This window comes from Accipiter gentilis, chromosome 22 (genome assembly GCF_929443795.1).
Source record: "Accipiter gentilis chromosome 22, bAccGen1.1, whole genome shotgun sequence".
Lineage (NCBI taxonomy): Eukaryota > Metazoa > Chordata > Aves > Accipitriformes > Accipitridae > Astur > Astur gentilis.
The window spans coordinates 12,755,099-12,773,424 of record NC_064901.1 but is presented as its reverse complement, the minus strand read 5'-3'; the positions used below and the strand labels follow the sequence as shown (position 1 = coordinate 12,773,424).

General features: G+C 34.2%; 1 protein-coding gene across 1 annotated transcript in view; it reads left to right on the top strand.

The window, feature by feature from the left end:
* Positions 1 to 18,326, top strand: part of FMN1 (formin 1) — a 145,266-nt gene that overhangs the window by 75,215 nt on the left and 51,725 nt on the right. Inside the window, exons 8-12 of the mRNA XM_049825227.1 lie at positions 197 to 285; positions 4,899 to 5,028; positions 6,312 to 6,458; positions 10,033 to 10,092; positions 12,290 to 12,410. Coding sequence (XP_049681184.1) covers positions 197 to 285; positions 4,899 to 5,028; positions 6,312 to 6,458; positions 10,033 to 10,092; positions 12,290 to 12,410 — 547 coding nt within the window. The remainder of the gene's footprint in view (positions 1 to 196; positions 286 to 4,898; positions 5,029 to 6,311; positions 6,459 to 10,032; positions 10,093 to 12,289; positions 12,411 to 18,326) is intronic.

Here is an 18,326-nt window from a genome sequence, read left to right as displayed (position 1 = left end):
CGCTTTGTAGCTATTAGTAGTAAATAGCACTGCAAGGCACTGAAGGAATTTGTCATGAATCTTTATGCCTCACCTTTTTTGCATAGTCTAAATGTTTCCCAGTAAAAAGTATAATTGTTACTTGCAGGCAAACAGGTAAATTAGTAATTTATTAATTTCTTATTAATTAGTTATTACTTTATATTAATTCACTCAGAGAGCACAAAAGGATGAACTAGAGAAGATAAAGCAATATTATCAGACTTCAAAAGAGGAGGAACTGAAGCTTCTGGATAAACCAGAACAGTAAGATTTTTATTTTTTTTTTTAATTTTATTGTTATATAATATAGTCCTTTGCTGCTATGTTAAAAGGGATCTTGATAGATAATTTTGGGTAGCTAATGTTTAGCTTCTTTGTGTATTTCGAGGTATGATGTAAACTTTGCCTTTATCACAACTTTTTCAGACGTGACAGATCTTACTACATCAACTTGGACCACCAGAACTCATATGTAGCCTTGAATCAATAAAAATTTCTGTTCCCATTATTGTATTTGTAAAAGGCATATCCTTCCTTCAGAACTTTTAGGGCTAAATTATTGTGTCATAAAGCAGGGCCAGACTGATTTTGGTTGTTGATTATTTGAAAGAGCTACGCCAACAGAGGGTTTTGGTGAGTCCTGTGACAAAGAGACAATGTATGCTCTGGTCATGCTGATTGAAGGCCTACAAGGTTGATTCCACAGTTCATCTTCTGCAATTGTTGTGGACAGCGATGACTATTAGGATGAAAAAATTCGCAAGTATTGCTCCTTCTGTTGTAACAAACCTTAGACCAATGTGAAAATCGCAAAAATCCATGAGCAGAGTGGTAGTCCTGAATTTTATTTTAGTGTATCCATTTGAGTTCAGATTTTGGCCTACCAGTGGTGTTTGTCTTCTGCTACTTTGCTACTATTCCCATTGTACTTCCATCCTCTTCTAATCACAGTGCATTTTCCCGCCCTGAGGCCTCTCTGCCATCTTCTTTCCTTTCCTCATGTCTGTTTTTGTCTTTTCTGCTGTCTTTGGCATAAGAAAAGGTAGGGGGAAGAAGAACTGAAGCAGCAGAGATAGTACATGATTGGTTGATGTCAGAAGTATTACATTTTCATGTTGGGAGATAAGGCAATTACGTTTACTCTTGATGAAGAGTGGCTGTCATTCTCGAGTAAGACTTAAGACAAATATCTGTAAAGTGTATATACTAGCTTGTTCTTGCATCCCATATCCATGGCTTGCATTGCATTGGCTTGGGGCATAAGAATACATTGTGTGACTAGCTGAAGTTTTCCAGAGCTTGAATCTTTAGCAATCTGTTTGCTGTATGTCTGAGTGAAATAAATATTAATGCATTTTGTGTTCTGGAGAATCCGAATCATGTAGAGCTCTAGAGTTACAAAAGGTTGTCTGTTTTTGTAAATTATAGTGGCGAGAAGTTGATCTTCGTTAAACACAAAGTTGGATTTATGCTATCATTGTTCCATAATTAAAAGTAAAGAACTGTAAATAAAGCAGTTACACCTGATGATTCAGAGTGAAATAGTAGTGTCAAAGACGAAAGCTAACTTTTTTATCAGTTATTACTCTTTGTGTTCTCTTTGCAAGTCTTAATTATCCCATTTTTACCCTATTATTAAACTACATAGGTTAAGAAAAGTAGCTTTTTAAAATGTTGCCTCAAGGGGGAAACAATTTGCTAATGATGCACTTATGTAAATTTTATTGGACCTTCAAAATAATGCCCTTTGAGTAGATCAGGTGCTGCTGGTTTTGTTGTCCAAGTCAAGCCTCCAAGTCAGCCTAAATGCAGAACTGGAGATTTGTTGGAACAGTACTATGCATATTAATTCCATACAAGGCTAAAGAAAGAAAAGTGCTACATTTGTATGTGTGATTAAAAATATTTGCTACAGGGCATATGCATCACGTATTTTCTTTAATGAGGATCAGAACAAAAGTGCAAACCAAACCATTTATCAAATGGTCGCAAATACTAGCAATAGTTATTCATATAATGAAACTATTGATGTGAATTCACCAAAGTCTAAAGGAAACCTTTGCCATTTTTTAATGCTTGGATTACCAGGCAAATAGAAAGCTTTAGTGGTATCACTGATGCTCTCCTGCACATGTGATTTTGATTTGTTTTGCTGGCATGTTAAATTTGCTTTTGTTGGCACAAACTGTAAGTATGACAGCAACATGACAATACCCCCCTAAATTATGCTTCATGATCATACTTGTTAAAATGTTAATATTCATTGACATGTTAAAGATTTATATGCACAATTGACCACAGTTTGGGCCTTTGCTAGCATGATACAGATGCTTTAGCTAGTTTCCAAGAAGACCCTTTTAGTTGTAATATAATCTCTGTGAAGTCCTCTCTACTGTGAAATACTAATAGGAGAAATACTAATGAAGGAAATAGTAGCAAAATAGGGTATAGAGCTTTCCTGTTTTGTATGTAGTTTGAATTCAGGAAGTAGTGAGCTATTAATAATTGCTGTCCAAGTAATGCCATTTGCTTCTCTTTGAAGACCACTTCCCTTTGACTTCAGTTTAAATCCTGCTGGTTTACTTAGAAGCTTGCGGGATTAGATACATCTTTTTTCCCCAAAATTATTTCTAAATTTTCTGTTCTTCAAATGTGGATAAATGTGAACTGATAAATAGTTTGCCTCCATAGAATCAGCCTTCTTTGTCTATCTTTTGGAAGAATGTTCTGTTACACTAACAACACGGTAACCTTTGCCTGGTTTCAAAGTACTCTCAAGTCCTTTACTACAAGATTCTGGTAGAATAAAAGAGTTCTCAAGTAAATGCATTTTTTTATTTACAGTTTCTGCAGAAGAGGAGTAAAATGGACCTCACAGAGATGAACAGCAAATTCTCTATATTTACATTAGGCCATAAGAAGTGTAGCAATGAGAAACCCATCAAAAAGCTATGTCACAGTCATGTCATTATTACGTTAAGTCAAAATCATACTTTTCTCAGACTAAAATTGCAAAAATGACTGAACTAAGAATATTCTTTCCCTCCAAAAGTTTTTTCCCCTGAATTCATGGTTTGCCTTTGATAACCACAGATTCACGCCATGACTTTCTGTTTAGTAACTACATTTGTAGTCACTAAGATTCTTTTTTGTGACAGATTCAGTTATAAGTGTTCTGTCTGGATATTTACAATGAATACTTTGAATTCCAAAATCTGGAGACATTTTCTTTTTATGCTGATGCTCTTTTAACTCTTGGCACAATTATGTTGTATTCCAATGACTGGCAGTGTGGGAGATAGCTCCCTTTTCAAGGGAAGGCAAGAATATGTGTCATTTGACTTTTTAAATTTAAACTTTTAAAAATATGTATGTTAGAACTTTAGTGAAGCAGTTTGGGTTTTTCTTTCTTTTGTTTGTCTCACACAAAGTGCAAAGTATCCTCTTTTTTTTCTAGGCAATACCATTCATTCCCAATAGGAAGCATTTTTATTAATACCAGCTTGGCATTTCCTTTTTTCCCCACTGCTTAAGTGTAAGAGCCAAGCCGGGCCTCCCCAATCCTTCTCTCACAATAGATTTTTTTCATCAGGCAAGAAAGAAAAAGAAGGAAGAAAATTATATTCCAATTAAAACAAAGTATTTCACACCAGCCACAGGTGGATTTTGCTGATTTTTTTTGGACAGTCACTATGTATTCAGCAAAGCATTGCATGCATGAGAAATTTATAAAGTGGATTTTAAGATACTGGCATTATTTATTATGAAAAAGAAATAGTTTTGAGAAATCAGGTGTATCAGCTTAAATAATTAAAATAAATTTAATAAGTATCTAAGCTAATAATGGTTCACAGAATTTCCCGTAATTCAGTGAGGTAGAAGAATCTTTATGGCATTACGCTAAGGGGGATCTAAGGATATCTGTAGACAGGAGATTAGAAGAATGTTTCTAAAGTGATATTGGAGCAAAAAACAGCTTGTTTCTGGATTTCAAGAAAGCATGTGTATCACTGAAATCCTAGACTCAAAACCCACAAAGCAAATTATGCAAACCATGTTATTATAAGAAATGCTAAAGCTTCTTGTATTATTTAGCCAAGCTCTTACATTTTAAATTGGAGAAAAGGGAGGAATTACTCATGCCTTAGAGATGCTTTCAGTTTGTGTTATCCGAACTGCAGTTGTTGTATTTGCTTCTATTTATTTTTATTTAACAAAGAGTTAAAGGAAGAAAGCTGGAATAGACTCATGAGGAAAAGTGTACATATGAGGACAGATAAAGAGTTAGTAACTTTGCTGAACAGTGACTGAAGAGAGATAGAATCTGCAAATATTTTAGAGCTAAATACACGGCTAGGTGCATTACCATAAAACTTGCTGCTATATAATTGGAAGTGTTGTGCAAATTAGTGAAAGAAAATTGAGGCTGAGCATCAGAAGAAATTTCTTGGCAGATGTTTTATATTATGAAATAACTTTGTAGGAATATATTGAGTTCTGTATTGCTGGGCACATTTTTAAGGGAAGCAAAAACACATGAGTGAAAACAGTAAATAGTCTTTCTCTATGTCTTTCCTTTTATTTTTCTTTTTTTTTTCTTTTTAACCTATGAACTAGGTTTACGATTCTTCTGTTCATTGTGATGCAGCTGTGGTAGTGGATTAATGGATTAACGTGATAATGATTAATGTCTTGCCTTTTTCTTAATATGATTTCTTAACACATTGTGCATAAAGGATAGAACAATTACAAATGGTCAGAGTTGATTCAAAGTAGGAAAGATTGCATGTATATTTTATGATACTACATCTTTGATCCATTATGTACCCAACAGACAAGAAATATAAAGATTCATTAATACTCTTTTTTTTCCACAGATTTTTATATGAGTTATCTCAGATCCCCAACTTCACAGAACGAGCTCAGTGTATTATCTTCCAGTCAGTTTTCTCTGAAGGGATAACATCAGTGCACCGGAAAGTTGATATCATAACTCGTGTTTCCAAGGTAAATCCTAATGAAAGCTAAATAAAAACATAAATATAGAGTATTCATGCTTCTTTTTTTACCATAAGTGATGAATCTTAAGCCTGGTTATTGGCTTTTCAGGAAAATAAAAATATATTAAAATTTTTAGCTGCTTGTAAGAACAAAAGAAGGAGGGAAAAGGGAAGATGACTTGTGCGTGATGCCCTATGCTCTACATAGGAAAATTAATTTTTATTTAAGTGGCAGATTATTATTACTTTGCACATTAAGTAGAGTAACAGATAACCTCCATAAAATAGAAATTAAATATCAGACTAGCTTAATACAGGGCCTTGCATAATGACTTTTTTTTTTTTTTTTTTTGCATATCACTGTTGATGCCATCAGCAATAGATGCCTATCACTTTCATTAGCTTATTACTTTCCCCTGGTATCTATACATTTCTGTTAACCCTGATACAGCAGATTTTTTAGTACCTGACAAAGCTTTACCTAAGATTTCTATACTATGAATGACTAAAGACAAGATTTTGAAATTATAACAAGAACATGAAAAGTAGAATGAGATAAGAATTAAAAGAAAAATTAAATAGTGACCTAAAGGTATAACATCCTGGCCAGGACAGTATTTAAATATTATTTTTTTTCCAGTTTGAAGATTAGCTTTTGATTAGCTTTGCTGCCACAAAGTACCCATGCTCTACCCCTTTGGATTTCTTTGCATATTCTAACAATAAAAATAGTTATTTAGTGTTTCCTGCCCAAAGATGAGATAGTGGTATTGCCCTCAGCTTACTTATGAGGAGCTTACACTACAATTGATTTATCCAATATGTAGTACAAGGCTACATAGTTAAGAATTAGGCCCAGCCTCAGATTCTTGATTGACAAGATAGATGTCTTTATATGTAAATTAAAATAATTTATTAGTTCTCCACAGTGTTTCTAGATTTCTTTTCTGTTTTGAGCATAGTAATTTAGTCCTTAGCCCTGGTATACCTGCATTAAGTATGGGTCCAGCAATGTGAATTTCCAGAGCATCAGAACGAATGAGAAGCAGACTGAATATGACATTGCTTCATATGGATTAAGTTAAACATAGTATCTTAGGTAGATACACTCTAATAAATGCTTCTCTTAAGTGTTTGATTCTTGTACCAGTTTTAGCTTCTTTTCCCGACAGAGGTGAAAACATACAAGAAACAAAACCTCTAGCAAAAATAAAGTAAAAAAAGCTTTTTTATATTAGCGATTAGAATTTTTGTGCCAATGGAAGTTACAGACGAGTATCCATTTTCCAGGCTTTGCTGAACATGACAAGTGTAAAGGAAATTTTAGGTTTGATTCTGGCTTTTGGAAATTATATGAATGGCGGGAACAGGACCCGAGGTCAAGCTGATGGATTTGGTTTGGAAATACTCCCCAAACTAAAGGATGTCAAAAGCAGAGTAAGTAGTCTTTTTTAATTAAAGATAATTTTTCTCAAGTCATCTTTTTTTTGTTCCGTCATCTGTCAAAAATTAATTTTTTTCTTATTTCTTTCCATTCTTGCTTGAAAGAGCAAGGCACTTTATACCATTTTCATGCTTTTTTCTCCCAACTTTTCACCTTCTTCTCCTGTCCATATGCATATTTCCATAATCTCCAATTTCTCCTATTCAGTACCACTAGGATAATTAACTTACGTAAGAACTTCTCTGTGTCTCTTTTCCTAGTAGGGACTTAATTACAGTAGGGTAGGGAGAAGTGAGAGAGCACAGACTGCTGAAGTCTTTTCCAGTAACTGTCCCCATTCTTTTTTCTTGGTCTTAACTTAAGGTAGCTCTGTGTGAGTAAAAATGTTTTTAAGAATCAGGTTTAAAAATGTTGTGTCAGTAAAGGTTCAGTGTAGCGTATACACTAAGAAATTATATGTATGGAATATATAATATACAGGATTTTAATCCTCTTCAAAGAGGTGTGTCAGACCCAACAAGATATTTTCAGTCTTTTTTTTTTTTATTAATTGGCAGTTGAATGGATGTAGGACATGAATTCTGAACAGCGTGCACAAGAAAATGCTCATAAGTGGCTGTAAATTGTTTTGTCAAAAATTGAGAACCACTAGCACATTTTTGATTAGTTATGCTAGGATCAAAGTCAGGCTCAGACAAACTCTGGACACCTTTTGAGATGAGGTTACTTTGTTCCTTATTTCAGTAGGGCGGAGGAGGAGGTGCTAGGTAATCTAGGCAATGGAAACAGTGCTCAAAGTCGTTCTTTGCCAAAGCATACCTAGACACCACAGGGATATACAAAGCAGCAAAGAATAGGAGGTATTTTCTGCTGATGCTGATACAGATTTGGAGGGTGAGAAAAAAACCTGTTCTTTCATGTTCTTTCTCTTTTCCTACATTGAAGTGCTTTCTTGAACTATAAGAAAGCTAGATTTTAAGCTTTTGTTTCCAGTTATGCTTCATGTATGTAGAAATGTGTTTCTGAGACAGGCAATGTCAGGAAAGCAGTATATCTAGGGAGCTTTTTATTTTAGTTGTGAATACCATCATTAACAAAGTGTAAAAGCAAGTTTAATGAATTGTTCACTGATCATCTGTATTAATGAAAGTTTTTCCAATGGACTTGAGTCCTTTGTCTGCTAAAGACATTGAGGTGCTGGAGCACGTCCAAAGAAGAGCAAAAAACCTGGTGAAGGGTCTAGAGCATAAGTCTTGTGAGGAGCAGCTGGGGAAACTGGGGATGTTTAGTCTGGAGAAGAGGAGGCTGAGGGGAGACCTTATCGCTCTCTACAGCTACCTGAAAGGAGGTTGTACTGAGGTGGGTGTTGGTCTCTTCTCCCAAGTAACAATTCATAGGACAAGAGGAAACGGCCTCAAGTTGCACCAGGGGAGGTTTAGATGGGATATTAGGAAAAATTTCTTCACTGAAAGGGTTATCAGGCACTGGAACAGGCTGCCCAGGGAAGTGGTGGAGTCACCATCCCTGGAAGTATCTAAAAGAGGTGTAGACGTGGCGCTTAGGGACATGGTTTAGTGGTGGACTTGGCTCTGTTAGGTTTATGGTTAGACTCGATGATCTTAAAGGTCTTTTCCAACCTAAGTGATTGTATGATTCTGTGATTCTAATTTTTACTTTTCTCTTCATTGCAATGGTTCAGCTGTTCCCTATGACCACTTTTCTTCCAGTCCTACTTCATGGACAAGACACAGTACAAGCTGCAGCTAAACTTGAACCAGGCCAAGTTTCCCAGTACTCAGATGTTCATTGATTGGCCAGCTGCCATGAAGAAAAATGTAAAACAACTGAGCTTTGCCTGGCTTTTCTCAGTAGAAGTATTGATTTTAGACTCACTCTTCTATCTAACCATAAACTTGTAAGAATTTAATTATCTCTGGGACATTCCAATTTGGCTGAATTTAGCCAGCATGTTCCAAAATTATGAGTTATGAAAAGGAGTGACAGATGGACAGTGTAATTGCATAAGACTTGTTCCTTAGCAAAACAAGCTAAAAAATTACAGTATTTACAGTTTCCTGGTAGCCAAAATAAATGTATTATTAGTTTAGACAAGTCTCCAAAATGCATAAAAACTCAAAGGGGCCAGCTGCTACAGGCAGATGCAAAACCTCAGAGAAAATTGGTAAACCGTATCTGCAAGAAAGCAGAATGCAGGGTGTTGTATATTTGAACACTAAGGTATCCTTCCTGTGTCTCGTTATTCCCTTTTTGGGAATTGCCAGCAAGCAATATTACATCTTGGCAAGCTGAATTCCAGGAGCCGAGGTAAAGTGTCAATGTTAAGTTATCTCCTAGTCCACATAAAAGTAATTTGTTGTCACATGAGCCTAGAAAGTTACTTGATACAGAGATTTATTTTTTTTAAATGTAGCTCGCCACTTCAAAATCTCTGTGTTTTGTCTTCTGCAAGTACTCTTTAAACCAAAGTAATAGGTTTGATAGTTTGGCGTATAGAAGATAGAATAACAGGTGTATTTTAAGCTAAAAAGGCAATCAAATGTTCCTAAGTCACTTCAGTTCCTTTTTGTCACATGACCTGCCAGCAGTGTCTTCTAAAACGGTTAGACAAGCAGAGTGGCTTTGTCTGCATGACAGCAATGACTTGCTTACTGAAGAATTTTGCCGGTGTATGATACTAATAAAATATAATGTGCTGCAGGCTCTACTGTAGGCAAGGCAGCTCTGTACAGGAAGTCAGACATTGTTCACATACAAGTGTTTGTCCTGATACCTGTCAATGCACAATGTGAAAACACATCCAAAAAACCTTCAGACATTCCAGATATAGTTCCCTATATTATGATTCTTTTATGTTGTCGAACAGTACCGTGTCACGTATAAGTCACAACTTTACGCTTTTCCTTTAGTTCATCTGGCCTATGCTGACCCAGTGACATGTAACAAAATAGAACAATGATGTGTACAGTTGTTGTATGCAGGACCATGGAAATGGTGATTCCACAGAGAGGGTGTTAAAATTCATATTTATAAGGCAACAAGGCATGAAATACACTTGTTAGGTAAATGCTGTCTGGTTTTATATTTGGAGTAAAATATGAAGAATATCTATGCCTCTTTCAGGTCTTCATTACAGATGAATTGAGACTAGAGGAATCAAATTCAGTTCACCTTAATGTATGAGGTGACTGTAATATTTAGTTAATATTATATTCAAGAATAACATTATTATTATTCAAGTTAATATTATTATTCAGTAATGCCTTGTATTATTAAAAAAAGATTCAGGGACATCTTCTCCCAGTGCATGTTTTCTTACCAGGTATTCAGAACCAAAAGAAGCTTTAGTTCTTGTGGTGGTATGATCAAGCCTATGTTATTAAAGATTGATTTTTTGGTCAGTAATGCTAGGGCTGAATATATTGTGAGTCCTATTTCTCACAGCTGTATAAAATAATAATATATTTATTTTGAAATAGAGTAAATTTTCACTCACTTGAAACAGTGTTAATCACACACATTTTTAATAATATATTTATTTTTTCCTAGGATAGTGGTATTAATCTTGTGGATTATGTCGTCATATATTACCTACGCCATTGTGATAAGGTAAAAGATTAATTTGCTGTATCGGCGTCTACAAAAGTAGGTTTCTTTTGGAGATTGTAAAAGTGTTTGTATTAGCTTTTTTAAAATTTGAACACCGCAACTATGATGGGAAAATAAAATCAATTTCTTTTGCTTTCTTATAATAGTTGTGGACCTCAATAGGTCTGAAATTTGGTATAGGTTTTATGATGAGGCTTTGGAAAATGTTGCATTAACTGTTGAACTAACCACTACAGGCAATTGCCTGTGACTGTTGCAGACTGGACAGGTGGTCACTCCAGTCCTGTCTTCTTACATCCTGGTTACTGTAACGTTGTAAATCTTGTCCTGATGTGGTAATAATGGAAGACAGAAGCATGATTTCTCTCTTATGACAGAATGCAAGGACAGGTTGGTATTTTAAGATGAGGATGAAGTTAGAGGTTGAAAATGTGGGAAGAGGTGTGGCTGCTGCTTTGAGTGAGTTACATTTATGAGGCTTTTTCATAGATACCAGCAGTGCCCAAAGTTTTGGAGTGGAAAATTTGAACTATTGTCTTTTAAATTAAAATGTCACTATTAATTGGTTTTAACTATCTAATTGCTTGATTTTTGAGATTAAGAAGATGCCTTTACCTAATCTTTGAATCTAAGACTAGTGTAATTTTTCATGGCCTTATGTCTGGTTGAATACAAACAATACTTTGTTTTGTTTTGTTTTTCTTTTTTCTTCTTTTTTTTTTCTTTTTTAATTCTTATGTAAGGATGTTGAATTGATGAGTTAGTAGTCATGAGTATTTTTTCCAGGACTAAAGAATAACGTAAGTGAAGACTAAAGTAAGTGAAGACATTACCCTGCCCATGGCATGGGGCTTGGACTAGATGGTCTAAAGGTCCCCTTCCAACCCAAACCATTCTGTGATTCTATGGTCTCTAGTGCTGGAGGGTCTGTATGTCAGGACCCTGTGGAACAGCTCCTGGGGCTGAGCTGTAGAGGAGATAAAAAACTGGCAGATATGTAGATCTGTAATTGCTTTCCTTTTTTTTTTTTTTTTTTTTTTTTCCCTTTCTTTTTTCTTTTTTTTTGAGCAGGGAAATAAAGTGTCATTACTTTAACCTAAGTACCCATCTTATAAAAGCTTCATAACAAAAGCAACTTTGTCTAGCCTGTAATGTTTCTCAGTTCTCAGGGTATTGACATATATACTCTTTCCTTCTTTTTTAATAATGCTGAAGCTAATGCTTTCTAATTAATGTATTTAATATTTCTGCAAACTTACTACTATACTGACATTTTAATTCAGGGAATTTTGTAAAACAAAACAATTTATCCTCTTTAGGAGGAGATGGACACAGTGTAAATGTAATCCATTGTACTTTCTTTCTGCCCCCCGAATGTTCATATCTTTATAATAATATTACTTTTTCCTTGTTCACAAAACAATTAGTTCTCCAACCTATGAGTTTTACTTTATTACAGTTGGAAATCTGTGCACAGGCAGTATTTTAAATTCACTAGTATATGCTTATACACAGCAATGTCATGTTAATACCATTTATATACTTTACTTGTTAAAGTTCCATTGGAGATATTGCTTTGAACCTTGTGCAGTTTTTTTGTTTTACTTCTGATTTTTTTATTTTTTTTTTGCTGTGCTAAAAATAAGGTATATACTTAGGAGTTCCATACAGACGTTAACCTGTGTGATTTATTTAGCCAGATAAACCTTCAACTGTATATTTTTATCTGTATAATATACTTCAGGCAATATATAAATATTGGTTTCAATTTATGCTTATAAAGTGTGTGTATATTTAATGAATTGGGAGACCGAGTGAAACCACAAGCTTTTGGCATAAGATCACTTGTTGCATTAAAATAGGCATTCATGTTATCTGTTTTTAAGAAACTTCTAATCCCTTATCTAAACCTTTATTGATATAAAATGAACTGAAATGTTGTGAGCTCAATGTTGTTTCATAGTTTAAATTGAGCACAGTTTGCTTTACAACATCTAAAAGGAAGTTTCAATACTCAGAATGGTCAGGATTTCATCTTGAATGATATATATGTTGTTTTAGCAAGAATGATTTAATATACATTATTTTTGCAGTTTTATAATAGAGTTTCATAGATGATGTTTCAAGAAAAGAAATTTATTTCACTGCAAATGCATTCAATTTTCATAGTGGCCTGTTTGTTTGTTTGTTTGTTTAGGAAGCAGGAACAGACAAGAGTATTTTTCCTTTACCAGAACCACAGGATTTTTTCCAGGCCTCCCAAGTTAAGTTTGAAGACCTAATAAAAGACTTAAGGAAACTGAAGAGAGATCTAGAAGGTAACTGGGAACTTTCACATTTGTTCTGCTAACAACAAAGTGCCATTTAAAATGTGACCTTTATGAGGTTTTCTTATTGCTAATTAGGTTTATAGTGTTGATTCATTTAGAGTTTTTACACTGTGGCACAAATTACTCACATAAATTAGAAAGAAAAAAAAAATCAAACTCATGACTTAATAAAAATGAAAGTAAAGATACTGAAAACTAATTTTCCCTTTTACAATCGAAAGGCCTCTAAAGAAATCTTTCTGAATTTTTCTTTAGTTATGTGTGAATTTTCCTCTGGCTTCTCCAGAACTACAGTGTTTAACTGTAGATATCTGTTAGTTCCATAACATAAATACTTTCTTCAGTACTTGTATAACAACAATTTAACAGCTACAAGAAAGACTTGAATACTATTAATGTAGAAATAAAACACAGCTTGCCAAGGCACAGCAAAGGGAAATGGAAAGCTCCAGTTCAAAATATTTTCACCCTGGGACATAAAATAAACATTTAAAAATGTTTATTGTAAAGAGGGGCTTAGAAACCCAACTCATCTATCAATCAAGGTACAGAGTGGAAATAAAGTAGGAAGGGTTGTTCTCTAAGTGTTCCAAGCAGTTTCATTTTTATTTTGTGCTTCATATGGCTTTCAAAATAAATCCAGCAAATGATGACTGAATATTTTAAGCTGTCTTTTTTTGTTAAGGAAAAGTTGCTACTTTTACTGAAGCAGTTTTGTGTAGAAAATGGAGTTTAGGGAGAGAATCTGCATAAAAGCCTATAAAAGCTTCTCCATTTACATTTATATCTCTGCATCAAAATGGAAGTCCTCTTAGAATCAGAGTTGAACAAGATGATTGGTTTATTTTTTTTCAATGTAAGGCAATGAAAACCGTTACAAAATAATTTATCCTTACAGTTAGAAATTGCTGGATTAGGTCACTGCCATCTTTAGGATAGTTTCAAAGGTTAACAGTGGTAGGAAAGTATCAGTTGTTGTTTGTTCGACCCGGGCATAAGTGAGTGCTCTATCTCCTCTCATCGCTTGGCCCTGTAAACCCCTTGGCCTGCCCTCTTTTGGGCTAGTTTGTGCAGAAACATGATCTGTGTTTGATCTTGTACTTTTTCAGCATGTAGTCCTGCTGTCGTGTATCTTAGTCTTGCAGGATCTGCAGAGGCTGTGACATTCACATCGTATTTGTTCTACATTGCAAAGACACAGACAGCAAGTAGGAAAAGCTAAACACTTTAAATAACTCTTGAAATAAAAACTGCAGCTTTCTGTTAATCACTGATTTTTATTTGCTAAAACACTTTCTTAGGTATTTATAGAAAATCTAGAAAAATTGTTACGTTGAGGTTGTTTTCATAATTCTTCTATGTAAAGATGTATTTGAAACCCATCCAAACCAATTAACTTATAAAGTTAGTGACAGCAAAGATTTGAAACAAAAAAGGTTGTGGAAATGTTTTCAGATGTTGGTATTTTATCACTCACAAATATGCAGCAGAATTCTAACAAGCATTCCTGTGATTAGTTTCTCTTATATTTAAACAAAGAAACAATCACTCATGTAAAAATGTTGTATCTCCTTCAAACATTCCCTTTCAAATTTTTTTCTTCAGATAATGCTGTAGTTTATTTTTAAATCAAAATTTTAATTGAAGAGGTTATAATTTTAACACGTACAACAAAGATTTGATGAGTCTCTGTAGTTTATTGTAGCCATTAAAAAGTTGTGGCTGCTGGCAGAATACCAGTGAAAGTCTAAAGCTGAAACAGATGTGAGTAGCAGAAACCAAGTCCAGAGAAGCGTCGGGCCCAGCTATCCAGACAGGCGCGGCCCTTCAGATGTAAATAATTTGCACAATATTAACTGGGGCTGCCTGTGTTATAGGGTACATTGGATTTATTTCACAGTTTGGTTGGCTAAGGTAGTCTTAAGAAGATTACCTTGGAAGTGGGATGAGACAAAGGTAATAAATGAAAGAGGAGTTTTCTTGTGTGCCATTAGGGAACGAACTAATGTTCCTGTTAGTGACTTACTTTTTTTCTGAAATTTGTACAGAATGATTAAAAAAAAAAAGATAAATATCACCTCTTGTGCCTGAAATGGCAATTTTGATAGACACTTTTCATAATAGTTGTCATTTAGTATTTTAAAATATATTTTACTAGTTTATCAAGGCATTGATTTATCTTTCTATCATGGATATTAACATAGGAAAGATTGCGTTATCATGAATGGCATGTCTTAATGGTGTAAACCTCTGGTTTGAAATACCTAGACACTGTGGAACCAAAAGTTCAGATCTAGATGGAGCACAAACCCTTTCATCCTTTTCAGGTAAACAGATTGAGTTCCCTACAATTTGCTATTTTGAAGTCTTTCAGATTAGACTTTAAAGGGACAGACTAATTTTAGTCTAAAGGGATTAGACTAAAGTTTGGCTCAAAAATTCAAACAAATTTTTGGAGAACCTTAATCCAACAGGTTTTTAACACATATTCCAGAAAGAACTTTGTAATCATGAGCATTTTTTAGGTTAAAAAAGAATGATAAACAAAAATATGCATTTAATATAGGCTTCTAAGGGGAAAGAAGTGCAAAAGAATGCAATATTAAATAGATGAAAATTGTAGAATGAAATCTGGTTCCACTTTAAAATCACAGGAAAAAGATATGTTTTCTGTAAGCTCAGGTTTTCAGTCCAGGTCTGTACAGTCAGTGTATTTCTAAGGTTTTCAAATATTAGATAGTAGCATAAGCAGATCCATTTATGCATTGAAGAGGTATTAGCTTTCCAGTTAATCTTTATATTTATGGAAAAAATAATTTGCTTTGCATCAATATTTTGAGATTGTAAGATATCTTATTCCTTGCCTAGGGCAATGTTTTCGACTTTTTACTTTCCCTATGACTAAACATGATTTCCCTTCTAGTCTGGACAATGCCACTTGATTGGTATTCTTCTGAAATAAGCACAGAATGTTTGAAATGTGTAATCATAAGAAGATTTTTAAAAAGAAAGCCACTTTATCGAAGTATGATAGACTTGTATAGGTTTTACCATGAACCTTTTATTCATGTCTCTCCAAAGTTGAACAATCTTAATTATTCAAAATTAGTTGCACTGTAGATTGTTTCCATCTGTCACACTCATTGCTTTTCTTTGCAATACAGTTCGTAAAGTTTTAAAATGCTGCTCCATCAGTCAAAAGAAAGGAATATTAGGTTCCTTCTATCATTTACTGTAATGTTCATTATAACTTTTCAGTATTCTTGACCTTAACATTTGAAAGTGCAAAGGTATTTATTGAATGGTTAAAAATGGAAACCAAGGTAGGTCCAGGCTGAATACTTTCAAGAGTCACACTTTTATTTCTTATAATTAATTAAATTTCCTATGAGACTGTAACGTTCTGATCCCATTGAAAATGCACATACCTTTTGCTTTTGCCTTCTTTCATAGCCACCAGTAGAGTTATTAGTTGCCATTTTCATGCTAATATTTTTCAGTACTGTATATATGTTTTAAATTTCTACTAACTTAACTGAGTATGTATGCGTATATGTGTGGGTGATTACACACACATACATGACTGAAAGGAGGTAATTTAATCTCAAATAGAAACAAGACTTCATGGATCAGCTACCTATGATAATCAGCTGGATTTCAGTACTCCAGGAGACATGGTTTCAAACTCTTAACCTAATTGTTGACAGATCTGTATCTTGCATCAGGATGTTACCCCCAACTTTTCCACATTTAAGTAGTGGAACTTCATCAAAACTTCAGCTTATGTCAACTCCATCTTGTAAAATTGTGTAATCTATACAAAAAGATTAAAAGGGAATCAAGTAAAACTGTGCATGCAAAGTTGAGAAATGACAATGTTACATTGGCTGTTTTCACATTTTTTTTTTATACAGAAGCATTACAAGTATCTTAAAATCATAGAAAAATGCAGGTTGGTTGGTTGGAAGGTACCTCTGGAGGTCCTGTGGTCCAAAGCCTTTAAGGAGGACTAACTTCATATTTAGATCAGGTTGTACAGGGCCTTAGCTCAGTTTTGAACCTAAAGATGGAAATTCCAACACCTCTCTGGGCACCTGTTCCAGTGCTGAATTACTGTCTTGAATATTTTTCCTTATCCCATGTGAGGATTTCCTGTGATGCAACTTGTGACTATTGTTCCTTTTTCTTTAGGTGTGCATTTCTGAGCAAAGTCTGGCTCCATCTTCTCTATAGCTATTTGTTAGATAGTTGAAGTGAAAAACTAGATCCCCAGTTAGCTTTCTCTTCACCAGGCTGAACATACCTCGCTTCCGCTGCCTCTTCTTCAAGTGCTTCATTTTATTTTCATTCTCAAATAGCACAACAATATATATATTCTTTTTCAGATACGAATATGTGTGTGTATATATTCATATATATATATATATACACACACACGTATTCTTTTTCATAGAAACAGATCCAGTGCACTGGATGTGACTAGCATGGTGTTGCCGTGCCAATACCAGCATCATAGCTAATTAACCCTGCCTCTTAGCATGGTTGACTAGACCAGATTAAACTGTTGCATCTACATTACTCCCATTCATTGCCTCCTCAGGGAGCTCTGTATCACATTATACTGCAAAGTGGATATGTGTTACAAAATAAAGACAGGAACGGAAGCGAATTTAGAAATGAGAAATGGATGGAAATTGGAAAGGGTCACTCATTCTTGATTTTTGCAGCCACTGTACACAGAGACAAGGAGGAAGCTGCAAAAAGAAAAAATAATCAGTTCATGCTCATTTACAACTAAAACTCTCTGATTTTCCAGATTTAAAACACTGAACAACATCTGTTTTTATCAAGGATTATATAAGGGAATATATTTACCAATAGGAAAATATGCAAAAGCAGAAAAGTTTAATCAGTATTATTCATAAGAAGTTAATTCAAAGTTCTTAAATGTGTGTGTTCCCATCAGAGTCCCCAAACTGAGTTAAAGGTTTTTGCAATAAAATGTCCACTAATTAACTATAAATGCATTCTTGTCCTAGAGATTAATTGATGTTTTCAATTCATAAATTGAGGCATTTTCAGCTTTTATTGGATATCTATGTAAACACAGATGGAGAAATTAACTGAATGTGTTGTTATTTATTCAGGTGGAATTATGTATTAAGGTCCTACATAACATGGCCTTAGATAAAGTCTGTTTTATGGAACAGAGTTTTGGTATAATCATGATACAGTAATTATCAATAGGCCAACAATTACAGTGTTGAGAGGTTGTGTCTGTTGTTTGATTTGCTTTATAGGCAGTAAGGTTACTGGATCACATAATGAAAATTCTAAATATTATATCAGCTTCAGTGTTAACTTTCTAAATAATTTGTTGGGTCAATAGATATTTCCAAGTAAAAGGTGATTATTTATTCACTACAGGAGGATAGTATTCAAAAAAGTATCCAAGGCCCTTTTCTAAAATATTTTCAACCAGTTGACGCCTTAGTCTAATTTAAATGAAATGTTTTAAATCAATTTAAAAGTGCGGTTTAGACATCTGAATCACATACATATTCTAGAAAAATTTTCCCAGCAGGAGCAGAGAAGTTGTATGATACTTTCCAGGAACTAGTCACTTCAATATTCTTTATGTTAATTCTACTTTTAAAATTAACCTTAAAATTTTGGAAGTGCAGGCAAATAGAACTTTGAACTGGGTGGTGGAACATGAGGAGCCACATAGGTGCATTTGTTATTTCATTAGACATTAGCATAAATGGAGTGTGTTGTTTTGTACCTGGTGAATATCGCTACATTTTTGCACTGTCCAACACTTACATGATATATTTTGAGGCAATGCAGGATGGTGTAAGGAAAAGAGACAGCTTCATACAGGAAAAGTTATTTTTATTTCAA